General features: G+C 45.8%; 3 protein-coding genes across 10 annotated transcripts in view; 1 reads left to right on the top strand and 2 right to left on the bottom strand.

Annotated features, from left to right (window-relative positions):
- GRIN1 (glutamate ionotropic receptor NMDA type subunit 1) overlaps positions 1 to 6,398 on the top strand; it is a 40,830-nt gene extending 34,432 nt beyond the window's left edge. For 4 of the 8 annotated variants that reach the window (XM_056822941.1, XM_056822977.1, XM_056822949.1 and 1 more), the window contains one exon: positions 4,227 to 6,398. In XM_056822941.1, coding sequence (XP_056678919.1) covers positions 4,227 to 4,343 — 117 coding nt within the window. In that variant the 3' untranslated portion in view covers positions 4,344 to 6,398. The remainder of the gene's footprint in view (positions 1 to 4,226) is intronic. The other 4 variants (XM_056822973.1, XM_056822985.1, XM_056822956.1 and 1 more) reach the window with 1 other exon arrangement.
- A 183-nt stretch (positions 6,399 to 6,581) lies between these two features.
- On the bottom strand, positions 6,582 to 9,827 carry LRRC26 (leucine rich repeat containing 26). The gene is made up of 2 exons (XM_016427524.2): positions 7,150 to 9,827; positions 6,582 to 6,922 (listed from the first exon to the last, which is right to left on the bottom strand). The coding sequence occupies exons 1-2, from the start codon at positions 7,760 to 7,762 to the stop codon at positions 6,582 to 6,584; spliced, it is 954 nt and encodes a 317-aa protein (XP_016283010.1). The 5' UTR covers positions 7,763 to 9,827.
- Positions 9,734 to 12,204, bottom strand: TMEM210 (transmembrane protein 210). Its single transcript, XM_007475458.3, has 3 exons — positions 12,041 to 12,204; positions 11,427 to 11,577; positions 9,734 to 10,406 (listed from the first exon to the last, which is right to left on the bottom strand). The coding sequence occupies exons 1-3, from the start codon at positions 12,159 to 12,161 to the stop codon at positions 10,379 to 10,381; spliced, it is 300 nt and encodes a 99-aa protein (XP_007475520.1). The 5' UTR covers positions 12,162 to 12,204; the 3' UTR covers positions 9,734 to 10,378.
- Between the last annotated feature and the right edge of the window lie 8,558 nt (positions 12,205 to 20,762).

Raw genomic sequence — 20,762 nt, 5'->3', positions numbered from 1 at the left:
TGGACCCACTTGTAAGCTCTGGGGTCTGAGGTAGGGAACACTCCATCCCAGCCCTGGTCCAAGACTCCTCAAAGGGAACATTTACCCTAGCTTGACCTTAATGGTGGAGAGTGGAAGGGTTAGACTAGCAGTTAAAACAAAAGGCAAGATGGAATTGGGGATAGGGGTGTTCCTACAAAGACAGCTGAGAGGGAAGGAGCTCAGGTTGAAATTATGAATCCCAATTACATTATCCAATGTTTGCATCACATTGAGATCATCAGTTTTTCCAAGCCACTTTCCTGCCCCAACAATTAGGGCATTTTATGTTGGGTAATGATCATGGAAGCCCTCACCTCCACCCCTTAGCTGTGCCTATCCATCCTCTCCAGTGTGCATACGAGGGGAATAGTCTGGGAAAGAATTTTCTCTCCTTGCCCCAATCTTCTTCTTGTGAGGCTTCATAGAAGGGATGTCCCAGCTACTGTTTTCTTCTGCAGAGTGAGGTGAAGGCCCTAAAGCCTGGGAGAAGTTGTATTAAGTGGACAGTTCTGGAAGAGAGGGACCTCCAGTTCCTACTTCCTGGAATATCCAACCCCCTAAAAATCAGTGATGTTCTCTGCTCTACTGAGCCCAAACAGGACAACAATACTTTCTAAACACCGGGACTAATAATCTTAGTGCTCCTCTATTTTACAAAGGGATTTCCTAACCATAACTTCTTGAAGGATCCAGGACAGGTGTGTGCTAGAATCTCTGTTTGGCAGATGAGGACACTAAGGCTAAAAATACAACAGTCACTTGCCTAACATCCCACAGATAGGTAGTAGCAAGAGGCAAGATTTGAATTCAAGCCTGTCATTCTCATGTGGCCTCTCATACACTAAGCTAGGAGCTTCAAATACCACCCAGAAGAGGGATTAAATGAACCATGGTTTTCCAGGTATCATAGAAAAAGGACACCTATAGTTGAGGAACCATCCTGCCTTAGGGAAGATAGTCCATGGGCCTTAATTCCCTGGCCTACCTAGCAAGGTCTTTCACTGGTATTCTATATCCTTCTCCTCTTCCCTATGCATTCCTAAGAATTCCCATCCTCCTCTTCTCCTCCTCATCCCTAAACCCACAGAATCTAGAACTGGAAGGGACTACAGAAATCCATTTTACTAATGAAGAACTTGGAACCTCAGAGGATTCTTTACTTGTACCTAATGCCAGACTATAAGCAACTGGGCCATAATTCAAATAACAATAATAGCTAGTATAAATTGCACTATAAGGTTTACAAGGTGCTTTACATCAAATCTCATTTGAGCCTCACAACAACCCTGTGATATTAGGTACCTATTATTATCCCCAATCTACAGATGAGGAAACTGAGGCTGAGAGAAGTTAAGCTGCTTGAACAGGGTCACATAGCCAGTAAGTGTATGATGTAGGACTTGAACTCGAGTTTTTCTTGACTTAAGTCCTATAGCCTATCCACTGTATCACCTAACTACCTCTGTTCTTCCAAATCCAGGCCTTCTTCCACAGTATCATGATATCCCCATCATTAAGCCCCATTCCATCCAAGTTTTCACTGAGTATATCTTACTTCTTGACTCATTCTAGACAGATAACTCTGAAGGAGATGTGGGTTGCTGTCCTGGAGTAGTTCTTAAGTAGGAATGGGGTGACATGGAAGAGTTTACAGAATACTGTAATACTTCCCCCCCCCCCCAATCTGGCCATTCATTTAATTGAATGAGTCATTTCTTTATCTTTAAAACTCTTACTTCCTGTCTTAGAATGGGTACTACGTATCAGTTCCAAAGCAGAAGAGCGGTAAGGGCTAGGAAATGGAGGTTAAGTGACTTGCTGATGGTCACACAGCTAGGGAGAGTCTGGAGCAAGATTTGAACCCAGGATCGCCTATCTCCAAGCCTAGTGAGTGTAGACATATATATTGCTCCTCTTCCCACCACCTCCCTTCTTATTCCCTTCCTACTTCTCTAAAGATTACAGTCATTTATAGAAAACAGAGTCCACCATGGTGTAGAAACAGACATAAAACTAGAAAACAAAAAGAACTCCATGACTCCTCAGGGCAAGTTGTAAAAACAAAGTTGTGAATCCAGAAACAAAAGTTCCTACCCTCCAGCCTCAGCCCTCTTCTCCCACAATGGCTCGTGGATCAGAGGCAGCTGAGGCAGCCAACCCTTCTTACTCCTCCAGCCTCTGTCCCAGATTCCCACAGTGTGAGGTAGTTGGGTGGAACAGAGGACTCAGAAAGAACTGAAGTGGAATGCTGCCTCAGACCTTTGTTAGCTGGGTGGCCCCTGGCAAGCTCTTCCAGCTTCAGTTTCCTCATTTGTAAAATATAAATTATAACAGCTGCCTCACAGAGGAAATTGTGAGCATCAAGTGAGATAACACATGTACATTCCGAATACACGTACACAGTGCTAGGCAAACGTCAAAGAGCTATTATTACTTCTGAGTTTTGGATAGATGTAAGCCTCAGCCTGTTTCTTGTGCAGTAATAACCTCCCTAGGTCAAGACTCCATATAAAAAATAAATAGCATACCAAGGGAAACAACCTCATTGCTTGCAAACATACCACTTCAAGTCTTCAGGTAGGCAAAATCATCCTGCAATTAGTGCACCTACTGCGTGCAAAACATTGCAAAGGAGATTTGTAATGATGGATAAAACACATCCTCAATCTCAGGAAGTCACACTAAAGCCCTTTGAAGAAGGATGTAACTAAGGGCTAATTTGTGCATTAGTGAATAAATGCTTCGTGGTTTCAAAGAAGAGAAGAAGAGCTGAAGGGTCAGAGAGAGCTCCCCGAAGATGGGTCCAGAGTTTGAAAAATAGGCAGGATTTGGATAGCACAGAAGGAAGAAAAGGGCATTGCAGGGGAAGGGAACAAAGACAAAGGAGCATCCCTGGACTTCAGTCTCCTGTTAGTCTCCTTTGGAGGGTCCTTCTGTTACAAGCTTTTGCCCCTCTTCAAGATCAGTGAGACCAGTTTGACCAAGACAATGAGAGAAAGTTGACTTGTGTTCACAGACTTGGAGCCAGAGAAGCCTTAGAGTTGTCCTGCCCCACTTTCTTTTACATAAAATGGGAGCTTGTCTTTGAAGCATGCCCAGATTGCTTGACACCAGATAAGGAACCTGAAGCAGACCGTGACTTGGCAAGGCCAGGTTTCTCCTACTCCAAATCCAACAATTGCATGGAACCAGATCATAGAGGTCCTTGAAAACCATGCAGAGAAGTTAGGGGAAAGGCAGCAGACACCACCCATCAGCATAGAGTTGGTAGTTGTAGTCATGGCGCAGAGAAAGAGAAGACAGAGAAAAGGTGGAGAGGAAGAGACAAAGAGAAGAAAGGAGGGAGGAAGGGAAGAGAGACAGAAGAGACAATAATAGTCCTTAGGAGACATTCAGCATGATGAGACACATAAAGGGGAACTCTGGAAAACTCGAGGGGAACACTCACCAAGCTGAGGAGTATGACAGCAAGTTTCCAAGCGAAAACAGAATTTCAAAGAGGAAAGAGTGGCCCCACAATAACAGATGCCTCAGGAAGCTCAAAGAGGAGACTGAAGAAAATAAAATATTTGTCTACAGGTCACCAGTGACCTTTGAGCAGCCTGAGGAGGAAGTGGGGGGAGGCTGGGTTGGGGTGAACACCGACTTTCTGAAGAGTTTGGCAATAGTCTGATTCAGCAAACAAGTTTCATGTCGTTAGATGGCCTTTATTCCTTAAAGCATCTCCAAGATCCCTTAGGAGGCCAGTGAGCCTTCAGCTCTCTCCAGCCCCCAGTTGGAACCACAACCCTCACCCCATCAAAGAACCCCTTGGTATTCTCGGGAGCTGTCCTGTGCCTGGTCGGAAAACACAGGGTTTCTTCAGAATGGGATGGGATGGACCCAGGATTGGGGAAAGACAGTGGTCAGTCTGGGGCCTCTTTACAACTGGCTGGGTTCCTGGAGCGGGTGGGTTGGGGAGGGATTCTGGGGGTGGGTCAGTCCAGCTCCGGAAGTGCTGCTCGGCGGGGGTGGGGGATGGGAAGGGGCATTGCTCTGACTGCTAGAGAGCCCCGCCTGCCCCGCCCTCTCCCTCCGCTCCTCCCTCCGCCCTCCCGCAGACAGGTCCGAGGATGGGCTGGAGGGAGGAAGGGGGCACTCAGGGGCTGGGCTCCCGGGCAGCTGTGCCAGGCCAGCGGGTATTGATTGTTGATTCTTATTTATAGAGCACCGGGGGTGGACGCGGCGCTTTGCAAAACCAAAAAGACACGGTGCTGCCGCGAAGAGCTATTGAGAGGGAGGAGGGACAGCTCCAGATGTGTGCCCGCCATAGGGAGAGCTGAGACGCCCTCGGCCCACCCACCTCTGCCCCCCAGCACCGGCTCTAGCGCCCCTCCCTTCCCCCTCCCCCAGCAGACGGGACAGCGTCCTGGCCAAAGCAGAGTCCCCGGAGCAAGATGGGGGACGGGGGGGAAGAGAGGCACCCCCCGGCCCTCCCTCCGGGGCTGCTGCCCCCCACTCCCGACACCCCTGGGATGGGGCCGGCCGCACCCCTCTCCCAGTCCCTGCTGCACCTCTTTTCGTGATTCCCCCTCCCCCGGGCGGCTCCACCAACCACAGTGCTGGCCCGTGGCCCTGCCCCCTCCCCAGGAGCGCTAAGCGCTAACCCCCCCTCTGCCTTGTCTGTGTATTTGTATCTTACAGCAGTACCATCCCACTGATATCACAGGGCAGCTCAACCTCTCAGATCCCTCGGTGAGCACCGTGGTGTGAGGCCTCCCGGAGCCGCCGGCCTAGTTACTAACTACTAGGAGCGCTGGTCAGGACTGATGCCTGAGGACACTGAGGGGTCCTGCTCGGGAAGGCCAGAGGGAACGCCCCATCCCCGTCCTCCCGGCCCCCAGTGACTGCACATTGCCCCTACTCCCAGCCTTTCCCCCAGCACTGTGGGGGCAGCTGCTGCCCCCCACTCCCTCCCTCCCCACACCCCTATCTTGGCACCCAGAGGGCAGGATCCCTGCTGGAAATAGGCACAGGGGGAGGTAGGGCCAAGTGCCAAGACTTGGAGTTTCGTTGTAAGCCAAGGGTGAGAGGAGCTGAAATTGGGATTGTCGGTGAGAGGGACAAGCTGAATTCTCAGCAGGACAGAGGCAACTTGAGCTCAGGACCCAGGGTGGGGTCCCACCCTGCCCAGGTTCTGGGTATCCCGCATCCCCTCTGTATGGTGTTTGGTTAAGTGAGTGATCTGATTATTGAGGAGCCAGGGCTGACCAGGCAGTGTGGTCTCCTGCCCCGCTCCCACTCTACCCCAGCATAAGCGACACCTTGGTCCTGCCTCAGAAAGGCGGTGGGGGAGAGAGATAGGGGGAAGGGTGTTCCTCACTCCACAGACTACTTTGACTCCTGGAAGCATAAGAGATTACTGAAAACCCCAAGGAAGGCTCTTGTGAACCTTATCTCCCTCACCCAGCTCAGTTCCTCTTCTATTGCCCCCTCCTCCCTCTCCCACCCCACCACAGGTCCTCTAAGACCCTGGACTCTCTCTCTCTCTCTCTTGCTCTCCATGACACCCCAGCTCCGTTCTCCTGCAGCTGGCTCTATTTCTCTCCCCAAAGTCTGCTTCTACCATTCCCCCAGCAGTTCAGTTTTCCTTCTGCACACCCTTTCTAGTCCTCTCCCTAGAGTTGGCCTCTGCTCCCGCCTGCTGGCTTGGCTCTCCCCTGGCTGGCTCTGCTACCTCTACACCAATGCTGTCCGCCTCCACCCCCTTGCCTCCGTGCTCCAGTCGCTGGGACGCGCCTCAGCACTGGATGATCATGCTCTGTTCCCCCACCCCCCTTTTGGTTTCAATCCCTGGAGGGCTGGATTCCGGGAGCTGAAATGAGTCCCTCTTTCCTTACCTCTTGCATCCCCCAAATCCCTTCTTCAGGACGGCAGAGCTGGGGTGAGCCTCCAACCCCCCGGAAGGGAAGATTGTAACTCCTCCTGCCTCTTGGTGTTGACCACCGGCCCCCCTCCCCTGAGCCAGGGCCACACCTCCTTGCCAGTACTCCCTACCCGTGAGGGCTCTCCGTGTACAGCTGGGAGAGAGCCCTCCGAACAGGGTGTGCCACCCCACAGAAGGGGTGCGCCAGCCGTCTCTGTGTACAGGTATACACAGATGCTCTTCCTCCTGGGGCACATGCCTCACCATTTTGTACGGGCATGTGCCTTTCTCGTGTACAGGCTTGTGCCATCCCTATTGTACAGGCTTATGCTGCTCCCGTTCATACCATTACTGTGTATAGCTACCTGTTATTCCTCTGTACAGACATATGCCATCCTGATGTATAAGCTTATGACATTCCCATGTACAGGCATGTACCATGGTGTTGCCAAATTAATCATTATGAGCCTCAGTCTGTGTGACAGCTTTCTGGTGCCTCCCTCCTCAAGGCAGTCATCTCCCGCCATCATGATCAGGGTTGGAGGCAGGGGGATTCTCCTGGTGCCAACCTCCAAACGATGCTCTGCCTGGGGAATCAAGGGGCACAGCCATACCCAAGGGCACTCTTTGGGTCCCGGGCTCGGCAGAACAAAGGTCAGAGAGAACAGGATGGGGCCGGGAGGCTAGTGACTGGGTTCTCGGAGGGGTCATACAGGACAAGGGCCTGAGGGATGGGTCTCTTCACCCGACAGCGGGCAACACAGTCACAGCAGTTTCTACAGTTTCTACGTCGAGCCCGGAAGACAGTGAGCAAGGAGCCAAGGATGAGACAGCCAACTAGACTGGCTAGAAATGAGAGGGGTCCAAGTACACTGATGACCACCAGGTCCTGAGGGGTCATGGAGTGTGCACAATAATTAAATGAAGCATCTGTGAGGGCAGCCATTGGCCTGAGAGTCATTCGGTCTGGGGTCACACACAGCAAGGACTCTGTTCCTAGAGACACAATGTATCGGGAGTGAAGAATGGGGGGTGGTACTATTTCAAGACCCAGGTGTACTGGGCAAGACGGCAATCACCAAGTCCTCCATTTTTCTTCCATCCCAAGATTGTATCTTGGCTAGCCTGTATCCCCCCCACCCCATCCCCCAGACAGCTCCACCCAAATTCCTTTGGCCCTAGACCGTTAGCCCCCTTCTGTGGGAGCTGACCTCCATCCTCACCTGGGGCCTGGCGTGTGTGGCTACGCAACCAGCGGCAGAGGGAGTGAATATTGCAGTCGCATACCCAAGGGTTCCCATGGAGGTTCAGCTCACGTAGGGAAGGCAGCCCGTCGAGGACCCCAGAGCCCACATTAGGAAGCAGGTTATCTTGTAAACTAAGGTTCTGCAGCAGGGGCAGGGAACCCAGCCATGTGGGCTCCAGTTGCATCAGCCGGTTTCCTGCCAGGGACAGGATGTGGAGAGCTCGAAGTGGCTGGAAAGTGCCAGGTTCCAGCACCCGAAGAGCATTGGCACTTAGATCTAGGATTCTCAGGTCCCTCAGGCCCCAGAAGGCTTGCACATGGACTGTCTGTAGTCCATTGTCTTGAAGCTCCAGTGAATACAGCCAGGGTACACTGGCGAAGGCCCCTGGAGGTAAGGAGTCTATATGGTTGTGGCCCAATTGAAGAACTCGAACCCTAGGGCCCAGAATCCTAGGCACAGAGTGGAGTTCCCTCCTAGAGCAGTTGACCTGCTCATTCTGCCCACAAACACATTTAGGAGGGCAGCGCCAGCCTGGGAGGGAGGCTAGGGAAAGGGACACCACCAGGGGCAGCAAAAAGGAGAAAGTCATTGTTGAGCACCCTTCTTGTCCCCCTGTCCCCCCACCTCCAGAAGCAGCTCACCAGGGCAGCCCGAGTCAGAAAATGACCCTTGGGAGTCAGGAGGTGGCAGCTTGGAAAATTCCTCCTGGTGTCTTCGCTCGGAGCTTTCTGCCCATCTGTCTCTTTCAATTGTCACCTGCTTCTACATAAATATTAACTCACCAGCTTAGAAGTTCTTGTAGATCCTGTCCTGGGACAGGAATACTGTGGGTTGGGAGGGAAGCTCTGAGCAAACCAAGAAATTATACCAGCCACCTGCTCCTGGGCTTGAGGCCAGTTCCACGTCAGCAAGGCCAAGTTTCTTAGTAAGCGAAGGAGGACCTAACCTGTCGATCACTGCTGGCTGGGAGCTGCGTGCCCCAACCTCCCACATAGCCTGTCCCAGGACAGCACCCAGCGCCCTGGGCCAGGGACAATGCTCCTAGCACCATCCAGGTTTTGCCCTGTGGCCACTCAGGTGAGGCTGAACATTTAGGAAGACCGATGCCCAACTCAGTATATGGCCCTCATGTACGGTGGGGATGGGGGAGACCCGGCTTCCAAATCAGGGTTCCTTTGTCTTTCCCTCATCCCATTCTCACCAGTCCCCTGCCCCATAAAGGTAAAGGGGCTCATAGGACCAAGATAACAAGTAGAGGGGCTTCCCCCATCTCCATCTGTAGGGCCTTTTTCAGAGAGGAGGTAGTCTGACAGTCGCCCACCTTGGGGAACAGCAGGGGTGCCAGCCAGATCAGCCTCTAGGTATAACCTGATGCCAGACCTTGAGCCCTATTCCCACCACTTCCTCCTCAGGCCGCACAGCTCTGGTGGAGAAGAGTAGCAGGGAGGGCAAAGAGGGCTTGTTTGAGCATTTGTGTCTGCGTATGTCTCCTCATGTCCTGCATGAACCATTTTGTGAACCTACATATCTGCATTGAGATAGTGTGGCATCTCCATTCTTGCAGAAGTCTGTCCTTCACACGTGTGGGAGACAGTCTGGGGGCATCTGCACAAGAAATGCTACGTATTTCAGCCGAGGTGCCTTTCTGGGTACAAACCTGTGTCTGTCTGTGACTATGAGAACCCACTGGTCTGTGTCAGTGTGTCCACACATCCCAAGCTCTGTCTGGACTGTGGCAGAATATCTCCAAGTCTGAATGGGAACCAGTGTCTATCTGAATCTCTGTGAGTCCGTCACTTTGTGCTCATGAAAAGTTTACGGGAATGTTCTCAGTGGCCCCAGATGAACTGTTGTCGGAGGAGGCGAGGCTTGGCCCAGGCCCAGGGAGATGGGGGATGGCAGAACCTGGCTGGTAATGGGGATATCAAGCCAGTTTTACTTCAGCTGAAACCAGTTTCCAGCGTGTTTGATCCAGACCTGGGCGCCCAGGCCTCTGGCTTTGCTCCTCCTGCTGTAGAGTCTCAGAGGCAGGGCCTGGCATAGACTGAACAGCCATGGCTGTTCAGGTATTATCATTTCCATTGGCACACCCTGTCTTGGGCTGGCTGGTTCATCTCCTGATGGGGCTAGAAAGGGGGAGGGGAAGGGAGACTAGGGAAATGGACTAAGCCTGGGGCAGACAGGAGAAGGGGTTGGTCTCTGAGGTTGAAGAGCTGGTGCTATGCATGTTGAGGAGCAGAGACTTTTGGAGGGAGAAATTGTGCTCTTTCCCCAAAAGGATATGGGCAGGGCAAAGAGCCACAGCAGAGAAAAGAAGCCATCACCCTGGCTCCTATTTTTAGTTGGAACTGACTCCTACCAACTAGTGGTAAAAAATAAAGTTCCTCATTCATTCAATCCATCTCAAGACATCACCATTGTGGGCCAACGCAAAAAGATGGGGATGATACCCCACAAATGTCCAGGCTGCCTTGGAACTTCACAAACTCAGACATAGATACCCATTGACTTGAATCCCTAAAGAGACTGACCTAGGCACTGACACACACAGGATTCCCAATCAGTGATAAAAAGCAATGTATTAATTTTTGGCCTTTTCCCCATTGTCTCCTCCTCCTCCCATCTTGCTTCTTCAATCCATCTCCAAGTGTGGCTCTTCAAGGGACAGTGTTACTTTCTCCTCCAAGTCTAGAAACTCTAGAACTTCTTTCTCCATGTCTGGAAACCCCAGAATTTCCTCCATGATTTAGGGTCTTCCAGCAACTTGACCACCTCACGACTCTATGAAACAGTCCTCTGAAGGCATATTTAAAGGGCTGGTTTCCACACAATGTCCTGCCAATATGTTCTTTTGTTTCATTTTCACAGGTGTTGTGTGTTTGTAGCTTCCTTGTAGCATACAATGGGATGATGGGAGCATTTGAGAGTAGCTCCCACTAAACACTAAACACTGGGATGATGTCCTGTGACTGAGTGAGTGGTTTCAGTCAAAGTCAGGGTTCAAGAGCAAGGAAGGGGCACATCTGGGTTGGATGCCCCTCTCCTAGCAAAAAACTTTGGGTGCTCTTACAGTTCCAAGACTCTTATCACAGCATCATAACAGAGATGTGGGGAAGACTCTGCTTGTCCCAAGAATGACCAAGTAGAGGAGAGCTCGACCTCCTCCAGAAGGCCAGTAGGATGTACACATAGAGGGAGAGGGTCATCAGAAAGTGAAGCTTGCTCTACTGGCCCTTTGGAGAGGAGGAAGAGAGAGAAGAACCAGAAGTGGCCTAATATCTCCCCTTCCCCCCAGACACTGCAGGACTACACCCTTGAGATAGGTCCCCATTTAGTTTCCATAAAGTTGAGTCCTTTGTTTCAGGGCCTGTCATAGCCAGTGACATAGCCAGTAACTTTCATAACATGAAAGTTAGGGAGCAGGCCCACTTTCCTGGAGAACTTTCTGCTTTCCCACCTACTGCCCACTTAAAGGACCAGAAGGACCTTGGACTGGACATCTAGCTCAGAAGAGTATTTCTTCTACCTCTCCCCCACATCTCCTCAAGCCCCCAAACATCCCTGTATATTCCATTACCTACATGCTCCATGCTACCCCATGCCACCCCTGTGGTCCTTCTTTTCTCATGTGTCCCCCATACCGGTATTTTATTCTATCCTGTGTCCTCTCTATGGCCTAGCCCACTTTCACTCTCCCAGGACTTCCATATTCCAGATCCTGCATACCTCCTACACTTCTATTTCCCTCTGCCATATAATCCTGATATCCTTCTCCCATATCGCCCTCATATTGGCATTATGTTCTCTGCATAATCCTATATCCCATTCTGAGTGCCCCCATAATGCTCATATGCTAGCCTCCCCCACATAATCCTCGTTTTGTCCTCACATACCATCTTCCCATATAATCTAATTAGTATCTCCATATTCCATCCTCTGGATCCCTTTTATTACATCCCCCATATTCCTACATTCCATCCACCCCATATCCCAATACCTTCTCTATATTTATCATCTATAGAGTCTCCATATGTCCTCCCACTTACTTGCCACAACCACCCTGCTTCCTTCCCTCAGATAGGCCCATATTCCTCCTTCATATCCTTCCTTGAGCTGCCCATAACCCCAACTAAAAGCAGCCGATCCCCATTTGGAGGGCCCCAAAATGGCCGGTGCTCAATTTGGTTGGGGTTGAGAGCCACGAGCCCCATGAGCTCCCCCCATCACTCAGCTCCAGGCAAAGCACCACACACCTCTTGGTCCGAATAATGCCGACGACCACAAGGAGCAGTGCTGAAAAGCAGCTCACACTAACACCTCCAAGGACGATAAGCAGGGCAGTCAGCGCCTCCCGACTGATGCCCAAACCACACTCACAGTGCTTTCCATCAACAGAAAGAGAATCTAACCAGGGAAAGGAGACAGACACAGGGCAAGGGGCAGAAGGGAGGAGAAAGGAAAGAACACAGGGAGAGGAACCCGCTTAGCCTTTGAGGAATTTGTTCTTTCTTCCCAAATCTCTGATATCCTTAGAGGTTTTGCAGGTCATGTAGGCTCTCTCCCCAAGGGGTATAGGCTTCACCCTTCTCTCCCTCCTCTCTCTAACCCAGTTAAGGCTGGGTGTGGGCAGGGAGAAGCCAGTAGAAAAGACAAGAGGTTTAGTGAGGCTGACCAGAGCCAGGAAGTCACAGGGGCAGGGAGCACAGAAATGAACCCTTTTACTGCCCAAGCTGAGCAGCCAGGAGTAGGGAAAGGGCAGGTTCCACAGACCCGGAGGTAGAATGGACCTTGGAGGTTATCTTCTCCAAACCCCTCCAACCCCCCAACAAATAAGGAAATCTCGACCCAGAGGGGCTGAGTTACTTGCCCAACGTCACACTGGTAGGAAGCAGCAGAGCACCAGCAGCTGAAGAAATGCTTCCAGCCAGGAGCAGCAAATGTGGGATGTTGCCAATCAGTCCTGAGGGAGACTGGGGTGGGGGGAACATGTCCAGCCCCCAGCTCCAAAGGACACTCTGGGTAGGCTGAGTGGATGGAAGGTGCTGACCTCACAGTGGGGGCTCTGAGTGGGGGGGGGGAGGGTCAGATTAAATACCTCTCCCCTAGTTCAGGCCCGCTTGCCTGACTCATCATCTGAAGCACTAGTCCCACGAAGTAAGAAGTCTCACCACTGTCTTCCCTACTCCTAAAAAGGGACAAGAGGTTGTTGTGTGCTTCCTCCCCAATGGATTCAACCTCAGAGGAGGGAATGTGAAGGGACAGCTGGGTAGCATAGTGAATAGAGTGCCAGACCTGGAGTCAAGCAGAACTGGGCTTAAATATGGCCTCAGATACCTCCAGGCTGTATGACCCTGGGCAAGTCACTTAACTCCAAATGCTTAGTCCTTAGAATTGAAACCAAAACAGGAAGTAAGAGTTTTAAAAAACAAAATAAAAAAGAGAAAAGGAACATGAAATTAAGGGCAGGGGGGGGGCGTAGATTTCATCAGCAATAGCACTGCCTACTCTTCACCCCCATTCCCAAAGTCCTTCTCTGCCCAGCATATGAGGCATTTCCTTCCCATAAGGCAGTAAAGGGAAGGGTACAAGGGCTGGACCCAAGCCAGGGAGACACAGTGTACCTGCCTATCCTCCCTGCTTCAAACAGCCTCAGCAAGGAGCTGCCAAGACTGAAATAAGAGGACAATTGTGGAGGCTGGCCCCCAACCAGCTGGCTGGTTAGAAAGAACTGGCTTGGGGAAGGAGATCTGGATGGTTAGAGCCTCTGATGTAATGACACCTCAGGGAAGGGTAGAAGGGAGGAAATTGACAATTATAGGGAAAACAAATCCTAACCAGGTTAACAGGAATTCTCATTTCATTGAAGATGTGGAAGGGGGTGGGGGGTGGACATTCTGCCTCTCCCACACAGTCTCTAGAAATGAAAATTCCTAAATACTTTAAAGATTCTACTAATTTTGTAACAGCAATAATACACAGTGACCACCTGGGAAAGATTTAACCATTATCAGTAATGCAAGGATCCAGGACAACGCCAAGGGCCTCATGACAAAAAAGGTTATCCACCAATATAGAAGGAATTGACAGCTGAATGTGGACTGAAGCATACCATTCTTTACTTTATTTCCTCCATTAATTTTTCCCTAACAAGCAATATGTGTCTTCTTTTGCAACATCATGAACATGGAAATATATACTGTGTAATAACACATGGACAACCATATCATATTACCTACCATCCTGGGGAAGAGGGAAGGGTGGAAGGGAGGGAGAAAACATCGATCAAAAAATGTTAGAAAATGATTATTGATGGGAGAGGGAAAGGGGGGGGGGAGGGGAGGGGAGGAAAAGAAAACAATCTTTGTTTCCAGTGAATAATGTATGAAAACGACCAAATAAAATAATATTTAAAAAAAAAAAAAGAAAATGATTATTGAAAATTGTACTGAAGAAATCTGAGGGGGAAAAAAACTTTTAAAAAAGAATATTCATTTCATTAAAGCAGGTACTACTTTCACCAATGCAGAATGCAGTCCTTCTATAACTTAGAATGTGGTTTTTGTTTATTACTAACAAGGCACCATTTTATTTATTTTTTAAACCCTTAGCTTCTATCTTAGAATCACTACTGTGTATTACTTCCAAGGCAGTAGAGTGGTAAGGGCTAGGCAATGGGGTTAAGTGACTTGCCCAGGGTCACACAGCTCAGAAGTGTCAGATTTGACCTTCAGTCTCTAGGCCTGGCTCTCAATCCAATGAACAATCTAAATGCCCTCTCATGAACCATTTAAAATAACTTCACTTTAAGGTCCTCTTGGAATTGGAAAGGGATCTTTTGGATCACCCAAGTCCCATGTTGGCAAAGACATGGAACATGTGCCCAAGAGTGCAGGAGGGGGTTGCTCTGTTCCCCTTCTCCACAGCGCCTGGGGACAATTTTCACATGGCCCGTCCCTCCACCTAGCAGCCCAGTGCAAGTACTTCCTCCTTCTGCTCTCTGTGGTAATAAGGTGGCTCATAGGCAGCTTGAAGGTGCAATTTGGACATGCAATCTCTAAAAGGTTTGCCAATGCTGACCTAGTCTAATCCTCTTATTTTCCACATGGGGAAATTGAGGCATAAAAAAGTGTTTTTCCCAAGGTCACATAGATAATATAATAATAATATTTAATATTTATATAGCACCTTCTATATACCAGGCACTATGCAAAGCCCCTTAAAAATATATTTTTGATCCTCATAATAACCTTGGGAGGTAGATGCTATTAACATCTCCATTTTACAAATGAGTAAACCAGGGACAGCCCAGTGGAAAGAGAACCAATTTTAGAATCAGAGGTCCTAAATTCAAATCTGACCTCAGATACTTCCTAGCTGTATGATCCTGGGCAAGTCATTTATCATCCATTGCCTAGTGTGAAAATTGGATTTAGCTCTCCCCTGATTGTAACAATGAAGGTACTTAGCTCTTCCTTTATAGTGAAGATTAAATTGTAAACCTCTATTTTTAGATTTTAATCCCCAAAGTGTAAACTCAGTACTTAAAGTAGATCTACCCATTTTAACCACAAAAAGGTATGAACACCCATTTCATACATTAAGTGGGAGGCCTGTGACCCACATGTGAAAGAGTGGGCAGTCCTGGAGAGGAGCATCTGCTGTGATTGGTAAAATTTAGGGGAGGTGACATAAGAGAAAAAGGTCTTTAAATAGTAGAAACAGAGACACAGAGATGATCAGTTGCTCGAAGTTTGATTGGAAGACAGACTCTCAGATGGAGTACAGAGAGACTTGAACTTGGAGTGAAAAAGAGTCACTTGGGCTTGGAGTGAAGACAGACACTTGAGAGACTGGAAGATAGCTACTCAGACTTGGAGTGAAGACACTTGGCTGTGGAACTGGACCCCTGGTGGAGCTCATGCAGGAGATCTCAGATTGCTTTCCTTTTAGATGGTCACTGTAGTGAGTATAAAGGCTGACTTTTCCTTGCCCTTTCTGGAAGTATAAACCTCCAAGAAAGGCCCATCGTCTTGAGACTCCTTTCCCCTGACTGGTGCCTTATAATTTCTAACTGGTTCAGAGGAAGCTAGAGCTCTATCTCTCTCCTTTTCTCTCTTCCTTAATATCTTCCCTCTATTATAAAATAAACTACCATAATTCCATTTACTTGAGTAATTTATTTTGGGATTTAGAAATTAAATCCCTGGCAACTACCAATTAAATATTCAATACCAACCATAATATAAATTTAACACTAGCCCTTACCACTCTTCTATGGTGTGATACTCAGTATCAATTGGTATAGAATGTAAAGGTTAAAAAAAAAAAGAGAGAGAGTAAACTGAGGCAAGTGGAAGTTAAGTGATTTGCATAGCCATAAATAAATATCTGAGGCTAGATTTGAATGAAGGTCTTCCTGTCTCTACACTGTATCACTTAGCTGCCCCTAGTTAGGAACAGAACTGGAACTTGAATCAGTTTTCCATCCCCTAGTCATCTCCCCTAAAGAGTACTATTCCTCAGCTGCTCTTCTGCTCAGCTGCCTCACAGCTGAACGAACTGAAAAACATCTCTACATTGAGGAATTTTTTTTTCCCCTAAAGCCCTTATCTTCCATCTTAGGATCAATATTATGTTAGTTTTAAGGCAGAAGAGCAGTAAGAGTGGTAAGGGCTAGGCAATGGGGGTTAAGTGACTTGCCCAGGATTCTAAGATGGAAGATAAGGGCTTTAAAAAAAAAAAAAAAGAGGCTATTACACACCCAAAGCCCAAAGCAGAGTCTAGAGTTGCCCAGAGAAAATCATCGACTCAGTCCCCTAACCTAGACAGCAGAGCAAGGGTTACTAAGAAGAGTGTGAATATGAAATCCTCTACTCCACTTTATGATTACATCAGTATCAGTAGGTTTTCCAAAATTCAGTTATTTTGTTATATTAGATCAGCAGTTTTTTCCTAGTTTATTCTGTGATCATAGACCTTAAACTTTTCTTAAAATAATCAAGATATAATTCTATGTATCTGTATCGTTCTTTCTATGTAAGCATAATTCTAAAAGGATTTATTTCCAAAATCACATGGCAGGTATAGAGTTTTCTTTCACTTCTCTCGTCTCTATTATTTAAGTTGTGGTTCAAGCAGTCCCATGTCATCTGATTTCACTTTATGCCTGAGAGATATCTAACCCTTTGCAGAACTTTATAGCTGATTCATGAGGAGCTACGAATATATCTGAGTCTTGGGAAACTATAATCATATCTGACAAAAATTGTTATAAATTTAGTATAAGTTTTTGGGTGTATAAGGAGGCCACTCACAAGGCTCAGGGTTTTTGGTTGCCAATCAGAGTCTGGCTTTATTGTGAGACTGGCCCTCTCTCAATAAACTTATTTCTTTTTGGCTTGGAGACTTTGTATTACTTTTTGGCATCTTTGCTAATAAATTTTCACCACAAGGGCCTGATCCCAGACTCAAACTGTAGAGCACTCAGCTGGGTCAGAAGCCTAGGATAGCTCACAGAAGATCACTGGAAGAAAGAGTTTAAAAAAAAAATAAAGATGTCACGAATGCTCAAGATGCAGAACCCAAAGAGAAGAATAATTCCAAATGACCTATAAGCAAAGAATCATAGAAAAACAGACCTTACCCATGAGATCAATTACAATTTCTAAAAAAACAAACAATAAAAAGCTTTTTTTTTTAACATTTAAAACATTATATATGAAATGTGAGTGACAGAAGAAAGAATCAGAAATGAAAACTATAGAGGAGAAAGTTGGAAAGAATTATCAGCTTAGCACAACTGGTACAAAAGCTTTCTCAAGTAACAGACTTTCTGAGAATCAGAAGAAACCAAAGAAGAGTTAATGACTCCATGAGACAAGGAAATTTTAAAATAAGGTGAAAAAAGGTTTTTAAATAGAAGAAAATATAAGATTTTTCATATTAAAAAAAAATGACCTGGGAAACAAAGCAAAAGATAATTTAGGAATCAATGGACTACCTGAAAGTCATGACCAAAAAATTATCTTAGATAATATATTTCAAGAAATCATGAAAGAAATGGCCCACATCTCTCAGAATCAGAGGGCAAAGTAAAAATAATTTCATGAAAGAAATGCCAAAATGAAAAGATAAAATAAAAAAAACAGAGCTTCCAAGTCAAAAAATACTACAAGTACTGAGAAAAAGACAATTCAAGTACTAGGAAATCATAATCAGCATCACACAATATGTATTAGCTACCACAATAAAGAAGTGGAGAGCAATGAATATAATATTCAAAAGATAAAACACATAGACTTAAAACCAAAATAACTTATATAGCAAAACCAAGCAGAGAAAAAAGAGGATCTTTAATGAAATATCCTTTCAAGCATTCCTGAGAAAGAGACTAGAGCAAAGTAGAAACTTGAAATTGGATCATGAGTGTAAATAAAAACATCAAAGGATAAATACAAATGAGTAATCAGAAAAGACTTTATAAGGATAAACTAACTGGAATCATATGGAAAGGGCTGGAGGGTGGGATGATATTACAAACATATCTTAAAACTCATAATGTCAGGAATAACAGAGAGAAACAAATAGAATGGAAGACCTGCCAGTGATTTTTATTGTTTTGATATTCCTAAAAGGGAGAAAGGGTTACACTAGAGAAGAGGAGAAATGAGGAAGTACTTATTCTCTCATATAATTATGGGCACAAGTCTATGTATAAACAAGGAAGGGGTGATGAGATGAGAGTAATTTGAACCTCACTTCCTTTTGAACTGGTGAAAGGAGGGTGAAAAATATACAAACACACACATAACAGTTTGGTGTAGAAATACATTTAACTCAGTATAGAAATAGAAAGAAATCAGGAGAAGCAAAAGAGGATAAGGACATAACAAAAGAGAGGTATTATAAGCAAACCAAGCACTAAATTCAGAGCAGGGATTGTGAAGAGAAGTTTTTTAAAAGGAAAGAAAAAAAAAGATGTGATTTGGGTTCAGGTGAGGAGAAGAGAAGACAGCAAGGGAGAGGCAAGAGCACTGATGCTAAACACACTCCTAATTCAGGCCCCTCTTCTTCTATGTAAAGAGGAGATGAAGAGCAAAGAAAAGAAAGAGAGAACAGGATGCAGGGAAATCTATACAATTTTAGTTTTTACACAAATACGATATGGCTAAGACTAGAAGGGAAATAGTTAAACAGATAGAAAAAATCTTCATAATAGGTTTCTCTGAGAAAGAATTCATTTCCAAGATATAGAAATGACTGATTCCAATTTATAAGAATAAGAGTCATTCCCCAATTAAGCGATGGTCAAAGGTTATGAACAACCCAAGGAGAGTAAAGAAAGAGGAAATGGTCTTAAAACTACAAAAATATTCACAACTGCTTTTCATGGCAGCAAAAAACTACAAACTAGCAGGGTACCTAGGATAGTATATTATACGAATCTCTCAGGTTCTTATAGAGGGGGTTTTTTGCACTGTAGCTATTTGTCTAAGATATTACTCTTCAACTAGATTGTGACCTTCATAAGTCTTTTAAAACATCTTTTTTTCCCTACCAGTGCCTGGTACAATTCAAGTGGGTAATTAATAAATGATTATTAAATTAAACTGAGCTTATTTTAAAGATGAGGAACTGAGGCAAACAGGGTTAAGTGACTTGTCCAGGGACACAAAGCTAGTATCTGAGCCCAGGTTTGAACTCAGGAAGACAAGTGTTCCTGACTCCAGGCCTATCACTGTATCCATTCTGTTACCTAGCTGTCAAAGTCTATAAAAACATCTTACTCAATTAAAAAATAGCAAGGAAAGAAGGAGTATTAGAGAGGGTTGATTAAGAGAGTGAAGAATTAGTCCTAAGAAAAATAAATTCTAACTAAGGATATACAAAAATATAGATCTTTTTTGAGGAGACAAAGAATTGGAATCTGAGGGGGTACCCATTAATTAGGAAATGGATGAGCACATTTTGGAATATAAATGTGATGGAATACTATTGTACTATGAATGATGAAGGAGATAATTTCCAAAGAAATTTCAGGAAACTTGTATGAATTGATAAAAAGTAAAGTGAACAGAACCAAAAGAACAATTTATAGTGACAAAAATATTAGAGATAAACAACTTTGAAAGAGGGACTCTGATCAGTGTAATAACCAACCATAATTCCAGAGGACTAATGAAACATGCTACCCACCACCTGATAAGAGAAGTGAAGGACTCAGTACAGAATGAGATATATAATACAGAATATGATTTATATACACATATGTCCCATTCTATACTCTGAATACATTCTGTATGTATATATATAATGTATAATATATATACATGGACACACACAAAATGTATTATATATGTTTTCTTTTAGATATAGCTAATTCAGAAATTTGTTTTGCCTGACTATACAGGACGATAAATATTTATAACAAAGATTTCGACTATTTTTCAGTCCCAACTGGTGGTGGACAATGAAGAGGATGGATTTTCGCTGACTGAAAAATAATGAAACAAGAAAACCCCAGAAGAGATGAGAAAATATTTCCACCTCTTTGCAGAGGTAAGAAGTCCACAAGTGTGACACATTGTACACATTTGGACTATTCTGATGTGATCAGTTATGCTGATGTTTTTCCTGTTCTTTTTATCTTTAAAAATACTTGTTATATGAGATGGCTCTCTTGGAAGGGGCAAGAGAGGGATACTGGAAGAAATTATGTAAAAAAAACAAAAGAACGATAAAAACTTATTTTTAAAAACACTAGAGGAATCCTTGTAGTACGTAGGTAAATGACTACAGGTAAAAAGCAAGAGAAAGCAATAATCTAAAAGAAAACACTGCTGACTTTAAAGCAATATCCACAGCCGCATTTATAGAGCTTCTTTATAAACTCATTTTATAATATTCTTATGCTCAAATTTGCTTGTAAAAGCAGTTTTTTGCCTTACGGTACATCAAGGCTAGACTGAGGGACAAAGATTGAATCTGTCTTGCTGCAAAAGGCCTCAACTAGGGCTTGAGGTCACTGATGACATAACAACACAAGGAAGAACCTGAGCTAAGCTGTTTAACCCTAGGCATTTTATGTGGGAAATAAAAACTCTACGACACCCCCTAGGGAAGATTCCCTTTATTCTGTGATCCTATGAAGCCCTGGTTGTAGTCAGAACCCCTCAATCTCTGATTAGGAGGATGTGACTACCTGCAGGAAGGTAACAAGTGGGTAGAGGTGAGGGTAGATGAGAGGGAAAGGGTCACTTAACTCTTACACATCCTCCTAGAAAACCATAAGTGTGGAAAGAAATGAAATTGTCATTTCTTTGCCCCACACCTTGAAAGTTCTGCCCGCTGACCTGCCAACTTAAGAATGTGCCTGGCTCAGGACTTCATCTGATCATGACCTAGATTGAACTCCATTCCCAATGAGCCAGGTCCAGCCCAGATATAGAAGAAGGTGCATCACAGATCCTCAGCTGGAATCCGAAGTGGAGATGCAGAAGAAGGAAGTGCTTAACACCAGGAAGGGTTTCCAGTTGCATTGTTTCCACATTGTCCCAGATCAAAAACGAGCACAGAAAATAGAGAAATGA

Source organism: Monodelphis domestica, chromosome 1, assembly GCF_027887165.1.
Source record: "Monodelphis domestica isolate mMonDom1 chromosome 1, mMonDom1.pri, whole genome shotgun sequence".
NCBI classification, from domain to species: domain Eukaryota; kingdom Metazoa; phylum Chordata; class Mammalia; order Didelphimorphia; family Didelphidae; genus Monodelphis; species Monodelphis domestica.
The sequence above is the reverse complement of the archived record's forward strand: the minus strand, read 5'-3'. Positions and strand labels throughout refer to the sequence as shown.

Excerpts from the sequence above, each read along its gene's own strand:
- LRRC26 (XM_016427524.2), bottom strand. The coding sequence starts at position 7,762 with ATGACTTTCTCCTTTTTGCTGCCCCTGGTGGTGTCCCTTTCCCTAGCC. Across the intron at positions 6,923-7,149 it reads CCACACACGCCAGGCCCCAG|GAACAGAGTCCTTGCTGTGT; the intron begins GTGAGGATGGAG and ends TTGTGTCTCTAG.
- TMEM210 (XM_007475458.3), bottom strand. The coding sequence starts at position 12,161 with ATGTTCCCCCCACCCCAGTCTCCCTCAGGACTGATTGGCAACATCCCA. Across the intron at positions 11,578-12,040 it reads TCCTACCAGTGTGACGTTGG|ATTCTCTTTCTGTTGATGGA; the intron begins GCAAGTAACTCA and ends TTCCCTGGTTAG. Across the intron at positions 10,407-11,426 it reads GGCATTATTCGGACCAAGAG|GGCCAGTAGAGCAAGCTTCA; the intron begins GTGTGTGGTGCT and ends TCCTCTCCAAAG.